Genomic DNA, 9,149 nt, shown 5'->3' on the forward strand with positions numbered 1-9,149 from the left:
TGTAAAATAGTAAAACATATTTTAAAGACTGAAAATTTCGTACTGTACAGCCGGTTAATATGTGCTCAAAAATATTGTTGTGGGAGTACGTGTAACACCAGCCTAGCTGCTGATAACGGACGTTGACAAAACACTTACATCACATGATTGTATTTACTGACACCCGCTGTCAAATTGTTAATTAAATTAAATGAAAAAGTACGCGTGACATTTTGTTTGCACGCACGGGTGACTCCGTCATTTTTTATTTAAAATTATTTGCGATCGAATATTTTAAAATATTTTTAATCAGGCTCGATATTATCGATAATACAGTTGCATTTATCGGTTTTTTTTTCTGGACTCGTAGTATATACATCCACATACATCAGCACTAGATGCACGCGTTTCTTTGATGTCTCGTTGATGTGGTTGGAAAAGCAATAGGATGGAGAGTGAATTAAGAATTGTGGTGAAATGGAGCGGAAAGGAATACGATATTCTAGATATTCAGGAAGAAGATACGGTTCTCACTCTGAAAGAGCGTATACACAAGGAAACGGGTGTTCGCCCAGAACGACAGAAGTTGCTAAATCTAAAGTTTAAAGGTTATGTTTTGAACCGTTTTCGATAAGTTTAAATGAGAAATTATTAGGTTTAATAATTTATTTGGTACCCTATTGTCTGACGTAAAGTTAAATTTTTTTTTATATTAATAATTATATTTATAATGATTTAACTTATATTTTATATATTACGTATATACATATATAAGATATGTATGTGTATGCATCATGTGTGTGTGTATACAGATATTACTTATAATTTAAAAAATAATTCTTGTAAATTTTGTATTAATTATTTCTGTTTCAAAAAAAAAATTTAATAAACAGTTTGTAATTTAGATATATTAATTTAAATGTGTAAGATCCTAACAAATATATAAAAACTTTATGTATATTAGGCAAAGCAGCACAAGATGAGGATATAATTGGTAAATTAAATTTGAAGCCTGGTTTTAAGCTGATGTTAATGGGCTCACGCGAGGAAGATATTGCTGAAGTCAGTCAAGCACCTGCGAATGTACCTGATGTGATTAATGATCTCGATATAGAAGAAGAAGAAGTAGAGATCGAAAAGGCTGAAATTAATTTACGAAAAATCCAAATACGAATCGATCGCTATGTAATCACAGAGCTAAACCCTTTAAGAGAGGGTAAGAAACTTCTTGTACTAGACATAGACTATACTTTGTTTGATCATAGATCAGTGGCAGAAAGTGGTGCACAGCTAATGCGTCCATACCTTCATGAATTTTTAACGCGCGCGTATAAAAATTATGATATAGTCATCTGGTCGGCAACTAGTATGAGATGGATTAATGAAAAGATGAAGTTGCTGGGAGTTTCAAATCATCCAAACTATAAAATAGCCTTTCATCTAGACGTTCTGGCAATGATTACTGTTCACACACCAAAATATGGTGTAGTGGGAGTTAAACCACTGGGAATTATTTGGGGAAAGTACAAGCAGTTTTCAGCAAAAAATACAATAATGTTCGATGATATTAGACGAAATTTCATAATGAATCCACAATCAGGACTGAGAATAAAACCTTTCAAACATGCTCACACCAGTAGAGTTAGAGATTTTGAACTATTAAAGTTGTCAAAATATTTAGAATTAATAGCGGACCTTGATGACTTTCAAATTCTTAATCATAGAAAATGGGAAGAATATAAACCGAAGAAAAACGATAAAAGCAGTGCACAAACGAGCAGCAATGAGAAAAGTTAAATTATTTGAGTAAAATTTTATTTTATTATTTTTTTTTTGCCATTTGGAGTAGTTGATTGAAGGAAGAAAAATAATCTTGATTCACAGGAGAAATGTAAGACAACTTTAATATTATAATATGATAAAGTGAACGTATGGAGAAAATGCATCAACTATTTTAAAATGACTGAAAAACAAGGCTGTTTTATGATGAATAAGAACAAAAAGCGTCAGTCTACTTTGTATTGCAGAAAAACTTTTAATGCAAAAATTTATAATAACTTATCTGAAAACATATTTTCACATGTTTCTTATTCTATGTACTTCTATTAAATTAGTTGGTTGTGTATACTTGTAAGAATCTCTTAAATAAGATGCACAAGATGTGCAATTATGTAACATATTGGGGAAATCCATGTGCTGTGTACTATACATTTTCGAAGTTTTTTTACGTGTATTTTTTATATTATGCATGAAGTGTAAAAGATATCGGTTAATTTTAAGTCTTGTATAACACGACGATGTAAAGTCGTTTAATTGTTCATATTTACGTAGGTGCACTACAACGTGGATTTCTTGTAGTATTATTCATTTTTTAACGTGTAATATGCACTGATTATGCAAACCGTAATATCGTATATATTAAATGCTAGCGTTGGCGGACTTTATTTAAGAAGTTAATCAATTTTTGAACTATTTAAAAAGTATAACATACTGTTTCCATTTTTCATACCAATTTAAAGTATCATGAAAAAAATGTAATAATACAAAAAATTCCATAACAGTTATATTAAAACTAATTTATCTGAAACGTTTATTTTTAATTTTATTTACCTTCCACCTATTTTTACTTAATTGCAGATATTACTTTTTATTATACCGTATTTTATTTAATTAATTTTGTTTTATTTTAATTTAATTTTGCCGTATTTCATCTTATTTAACTTTATTTTATTTTAGAATAATTTATTTATGATTTATCGTTTAGTTATACTACTGAAATCTTCATTCTAATCTGTGCCTTGACTTTTACTACTGCTGTTCGAAAGCGACGGTGACGAGTTCGTAGCAAAGTTTTTAGAAACTAATAAAATTTAATTTTGAATTACTTGTTTGCAATTTTATTAATATTAAAGCAAACCATGCGCACACTTCGCGTATACTATTTTTCGAAGTCCCAATTCGTGCGCGTCATTATAATTGGGGACATTAATTAATTATATAAATTTCTATATGATGATTACATTATCGGTTCAAGAGACTAAATTCCAAACTACGAAAAAAAAACCATGCGACTTACCAAACTGCATGAGCTTCAGCGGAGTTGTGGATTTCTGCCGGTGACTGTAACATAAAATAAAACATTAATGTAGACATGTTATTAATTTAAAAAATTAATAAAAAAAAAAGTGAAGGTTTTCTTTTAATAAAGATTTTATTAGATAAATTAATGCTTACCTAAAAGTTGCTCCGCCGATGTAGGATGCTCGTCCCGAGCCTGCTCCTCCTCTCAGATGGGATGTGACGAGCCATCCTTCCGCGCACAAGTAACTCGCGAACGCGCCCGGAAGAATTACTATCGCGATAATTAATTAACACTGTCGCGCGTTGGTTTTCGGCACTCCCGCAAAAAAAATCGTAACAAAAAGCGCCCGATAACATTGCGACACACCCGAAACGACCGACGAACCGGCTGCGGTTCGTATTATTACTAATCGGCGTTCGGCACTTATTCTCATTGAACACTGCACAGCAGCGGAGTTCCTCTTGCTCCGCTGGTGCTAGATACCCTTCCTGGGCCTCCTCCTCCTTTCTGGTAGCACGTGTCGAGTCCTCCTTTCGCGCTTTGGACACTCGCGAGATAGTCCACGACACTCCCGACCGTCTCAAATTCTCGAATTCGACACGAGAAATGGGCTACGACGCACGGATGCCTCGACATCTTCGTTTCGAACTCGGACCGCGTGCTCGCCGTGTCCTCTAGTGGTACGCAATAACATGAGTCACATAGCCCGTTACCAACTCGCGATGAGGCAATCGATGGAACGCTGTAATTGGTCGGCGCGCTAAGGTCTTCCATCACCCTAGACGAGAGAACCAATCAGCGTCGATTTTAAGCGGCCACAATAAAATCGAGACTCAGCTTATTCAGGCATCACACCAATTATTTATAGATAGGATTTATTATTTAATTTAGACACTAATTTTTAAATTTACGAAAATAAATCAAATAAGCGCGATTCTGAAATTACTTTATCACTTGTCTTTTGCTTCAAAAAGTGGATTTAAATTCAACACAAAAGCCTAATCACTTTTTCCTCGGTGCATTTTGGGACGCAAGATCAGATCGAGGCTGATCGTCCTCGAGCCTTGAGCAAGATTTTGAATATATCGAGCGATGTATCTTTCACATATTTATTTGTAACGAGCAATACTCAGTTCCTTCTTCTTCTAAAGTTATATTTGCAACAATAAAATGGCATCATTCACTCGCATTGGTATAGCGAGGCTCGGATACAATAATCTTACCAGGCAATTATGTAAGGTTAGTACTAGCAATATTAACATATTTTATTTGCAATATATAACATTGATAGTTAAATTAATCATTAATATAAATAACGTGACTGTAAAAAATTCATAGTTTGTGTATTATGTAAAGTAAATTATATTAATATGTATATTTAAATATAAATTATTTTTCCGTCAGAATAACACGTTACGTTAACTTTGCAAATTTAACAGGTGACAGTTTCCAACAATGTGACACAGTTGGCCTTTATTTCACATAAATCGAAACGAGTGAATCGACAACGTATCGCGCCATTTGATTATTTCAACAAGAAATATAATTTTTGGGCTCAGCTGTTCGATCCAATGGTGGATCGATGCGACGAAAACTCGAAGGTGATTGTCGTCGAAGGTCCGATTGCCGCAGGAAAATCTAAAGTGGCCGCAAAATTAGCGGAGGAGTTAGAAATGGTCTATTTGCCACCACCAACCTTTGACGAATTTTACATAAACGAATATGGATATGATATACGTACATTGGATGACAGACTGTCTCCTAAATCGCAGTCGTGTGATGTACAGAAATTTCTGACGAATCCACATCATCCCAATGTGCCCATGTTTCAATTTCATTATTTCCAATTCAAGTATGACCAGTACATCACTGCCCTACTACACTTGCTGTCAACTGGTCAGGGAGTAGTGCTCAATCGTTCTTTCTATTCCGATTACATATTTGCGAAGGCAATGGTAAACGCCGGTTACATGCGTCCACAGGCAATGAAATTTTACAACGATATCGCAACCATTACCCAATCGCAAACGATGAGACCTCATTTGATTATTTATTTGGATATGCCTGTGGATGCAGTCAAGGTAATTTAATTTTATCGCGAATTGTACTTACGATTGTCTTTCGTATATTTATGTATATTTTATGTTTTTTTTAATTGACATTTATAGGAAAAAATTAAAAAGCGAAATATACCGTACGAAGTAAATTCAAAAGTTTTCACGTCAGAGTATCTCCAAGATATTGAAACATTTTATAAATTGGATTATTTAAAGAATATTACAGAACATTCTCATGTGTTAATTTATGATTGGACCAACGAAGGTAACGTTGATTACATGATCGAGGACATTGAAGAATTGAACTTTGATTATGAAAAGACAGAGAAAAAAATGTCCGATTGGAGATTTGAGAGCGTTGACGTTCTTCGCAATAAAAGGGTACATTATATGGACAGACGAGATCTACATATAGATTATTATAGATATGAGTTTACAGTACCAGAATTACACTATACGGCTGCAGAAGATGAGGAAAGATTTTATGCAATGAAAGCGGTATGTGTATGTAGAAACTTGCTATCGTCGAACGTAATTTTATTATGTTGTCGCTAGAAAATTCGAAAAATCATATAAGTTTGTTCATAATGGATTTTCATAAACTTATTATTTGTATAATAACCAATAAAATAAAAAATTGAACGGCAAAAAATTACATTACGGGATGCGGCCAAATTTTTAATGTCTCTAATTTAAAGAACTGCATGGAATTATTGATATCCTTACAGGTACCTGGATCTGAATACGCTAAAGGATTTAATGCTAACCTCGGAGACAAAAATATTTTGTTCAAATCGCTAAGTAAGGACCTCATGACTCTAAGACCCAATGCACGTGAAATAAATGTATTAATTGAAGAAATGAAAAAACTTAAAGCCACCGTCACAGTGCAGTGAGTACGAAAAAATCGATAGGAAAAAAATAGAGCTTGTAAACAATAATTGAGGTAAAAATAAATTTTACTTTTAATTGGGATATGCCTCCGCCTCCAGTTTTGCACTTAATTTTCTTCATTTCACAGTACATCTCATAATAACAAAATACATTGATATAAGTTTTTAAACATGAATATATATTCCTCTAATTTAAATGTATTTAAAAATATGTTTCAAATTTATTTAAAAAGTACAAATAAGTGATAGTGTGGCGGCAACAATCCCGTATATTTATGAGTTATATATTTTAATGTATATAATATGTTTAAATAAATGTACTTTACAATTATGACTTGCTCTATGTATAAATTATTTTCTTTCCATGAGTACACCATATAACATTAACATTAACATTTGAAAATATATTAATATATATATTTACTGGCTCATTATACTCTTCAACATACATAGTATAAAGATTACAGTTGTTACTTAAATATTATACGTAGAATATATTTTCTTTTTGTCAAGACACATCATCAGTTTTATTTATGAAGCTCAAATGACAAATAATCGTAATCTTATTACCCTCTGATTAATTAGATGAAATATATTAATGTAACAAACATTAATGCTTCAGTTTGGTATATTTCATGACATATAAATATAGTTATTCATGTTAAAAAGAAATAAAAACTGGTTTACGTTTCTTCGGGTTAAACAACATTTTTTTTTAAATCTGCAATATTTTTTTTTCTTTTTTAAATATTATAATAAGGATGATATTTCAACATCTTTTGTTAAAATATAGATCGCGAGATTCAATTGTTGCCGCTTTTCTTCACGATAATTGGTTCCGTCATTTAGCTCATTTTAATGCGTGAAAATTAGTGAGTACTCAGAAATAAAAGCACATTACGTGCGCAATTTAGTATCTATACTTAATAAAATCGCACAGTTACAAGACAAAATTATTTCTAACAGTTACAAAAGTCTTGCTTGTTAAAAATGTTTTTTGATTACTTTATGCTAATTATATTACGTTTGGAATTTAATTGTTTGAATAAAGATATAATGTTCACAATTGCCCTTATCGAATTGTACCTATAGAACAGACAGATGTCTGTTATGATAAACTTCTTCGCACTGGCTTTTTTTTTTCACACGTAACTAACATTCGGAATGTGTTTAAGGCGATGTTTTGACACAGTGGAAATTCCATTACGATGGTTTTCCCTCGCGCGAAACTCATCTCGGAAGCAAATTTCATACTCACTTGTTTAGGACCGTTTCTCGCGAGTAGATGAATTTTTAAGGGCGTATAACATTCCTAAAAATTTTACTTAACTGGGAGGAACCGGCAGTGCTTTGCTTTTTGCCCGTTATTTAATTAGAAATTGAATTAATATAAACGTTCCACTGAAAAGTCTACGTAGATCAAAATCTTCTATATTTCTCTATTTACTAAACCTTTCCTTTTTTTTCCTCCTATTTCCATATAAACACTTTTACGTAATAATATTCCGTTGCGTTTTATATCGCAATGATTATGAAGTCACATTTATTGAAATATTGAAGCGGCGAAGCTCGCTGATAAAAAGAAAAAAAAAGGGGGGGAAGGGAAAACGTTCTAAGGAGTTAAACTACAGCAGGAATTAGTTTTCCGTGCGGTTTTATAAAACGCCTTTGACTGAGCGCTAAGTCCTTCCGACTTGGAAACTAGATCGTCTAGCTTCTCTCCTCTTTGAAGCACCGCTTCCAAAGTATTGTGCTAGTTAAAAATACCACAAAGTCCTAAGTACTACTATTACGATGCATGCAGATATTCTCGATTAAATAAAATTATTTCTTATTAATAATTTAGCGAACAGTAAAAAAAATATAAAGCTCGGTACTTACCAGAATAATTTTTGTTTCGTCAAGATCGTTTTGCATTTTCGAGAGCGCGTCTGCCTCGAGTGGATTCTGATATTTGGCTAGGTACATATTGATTTGTGGAAAATCAGCGGTGGCTTCTTTGAGTGTGGACCATGTTGAGGGCGGGTGCTTCGCTGCAAACTCGTCCATCACTTTTGTAATTAGAGTGTGCGCCACTCTTCTGGGATATTCATGATCCGAGATGAGGACCGCGGCAAGATTGTCAGCTCGCACGTATACATGGCACATGTACTCTGAAAAAAAAAAAAAAAAAAAAAAAAATCTTTATGTAATAGTGTTCGCAGTAAGACGAGAATTTTATCGGAGAAACTTATTTTCTAATCATAGTTACCGCCTTCTTTAACACTCTGCCTAGCGCACGTCTGTGTTCTTTCCACAATGGTTTTACTGACAAAACACATGAATTCTCTAATACTGTTTTTTTGAAAAAAGGAAAACGATTCTACATCGTAAGCAGCTTTCAGTGTTGTCGCCGACGTAGGACTTTTGTACAGAACGGTCAGTGCGTATAACTTCACCATCTTAAACTGCAAATATAGCAGAATCAAAATGTATTAAATAAAATGTATTAAATAAAAACTATAATTTATATGTGGCTTAAATTAAATATACCCCTCATTCGTAATTTATTATTTTAATTAATTTAATTTTAATTACAAGTAACTCTTTTTTTATAAATTAAATAAATAAAGCATTTGCAGCGAATTATCTAAATTTTCAAATACGATTTATGACGAAACACATTCAGTAATCAATATTTAAAAAAAAAAAAAAAAGAAAGACATTTTTATAGTTGATTGTAAGATATAATAAAATGATTAATTTGAATTCCAATAATGTGTGAAAAAAAGGGGTAAAAAAAAATAGCACAGAGCAATTTTAAAATGATGTTAAACATACGTCGATTCTTTACAATATTTATCGTATACGACTTGCAGAATCTTTGGTTGTCACAGCAAATCCAGAGAGATACGTCCTGCAACTCGTGCGACTGGATTATCAGCAGGACGCTCACTCGCCGTGCTGATTCACTGGAGAATCATCGTGTTTTCTTGCGACGTATACAATCATCTGGACACCACTAGCTGCGAAAACGGCCATGTTGGGCACGTTGCACGACAAGTAATGATAGGCGACCGGCATGCGATACAGAGATCACCACCCGCCATTTACGAGAACTAGTAAATTACTAGAAACACGCGCATGGCGTTCTAGTAA

General features: G+C 33.0%; 3 protein-coding genes across 3 annotated transcripts; 2 read left to right on the plus strand and 1 right to left on the minus strand.

Annotated features, from left to right (window-relative positions):
• The first annotated feature begins 372 nt into the window (after positions 1-372).
• On the plus strand, positions 373-2,566 carry Ublcp1 (Ubiquitin-like domain-containing C-terminal domain phosphatase 1). The gene is made up of 2 exons (XM_070674504.1): positions 373-587; positions 944-2,566. The coding sequence occupies exons 1-2, from the start codon at positions 428-430 to the stop codon at positions 1,774-1,776; spliced, it is 993 nt and encodes a 330-aa protein (XP_070530605.1). The 5' UTR covers positions 373-427; the 3' UTR covers positions 1,777-2,566.
• A 1,415-nt stretch (positions 2,567-3,981) lies between these two features.
• Positions 3,982-6,342, plus strand: Nd-42 (NADH dehydrogenase (ubiquinone) subunit ND-42). The gene is made up of 4 exons (XM_070674496.1): positions 3,982-4,300; positions 4,501-5,142; positions 5,230-5,616; positions 5,847-6,342. The coding sequence occupies exons 1-4, from the start codon at positions 4,232-4,234 to the stop codon at positions 6,012-6,014; spliced, it is 1,266 nt and encodes a 421-aa protein (XP_070530597.1). The 5' UTR covers positions 3,982-4,231; the 3' UTR covers positions 6,015-6,342.
• On the minus strand, positions 6,060-9,047 carry Ykt6 (YKT6 v-SNARE). The gene is made up of 4 exons (XM_070674511.1): positions 8,832-9,047; positions 8,263-8,458; positions 7,893-8,164; positions 6,060-7,764 (listed from the first exon to the last, which is right to left on the minus strand). The coding sequence occupies exons 2-4, from the start codon at positions 8,450-8,452 to the stop codon at positions 7,624-7,626; spliced, it is 603 nt and encodes a 200-aa protein (XP_070530612.1). The 5' UTR covers positions 8,453-8,458; positions 8,832-9,047; the 3' UTR covers positions 6,060-7,623.
• Positions 9,048-9,149: the final 102 nt, after the last annotated feature.

The sequence above is a fragment of the Cardiocondyla obscurior genome, linkage group LG02 (assembly GCF_019399895.1).
Source record: "Cardiocondyla obscurior isolate alpha-2009 linkage group LG02, Cobs3.1, whole genome shotgun sequence".
Taxonomy (NCBI): Eukaryota; Metazoa; Arthropoda; class Insecta; order Hymenoptera; family Formicidae; genus Cardiocondyla; species Cardiocondyla obscurior.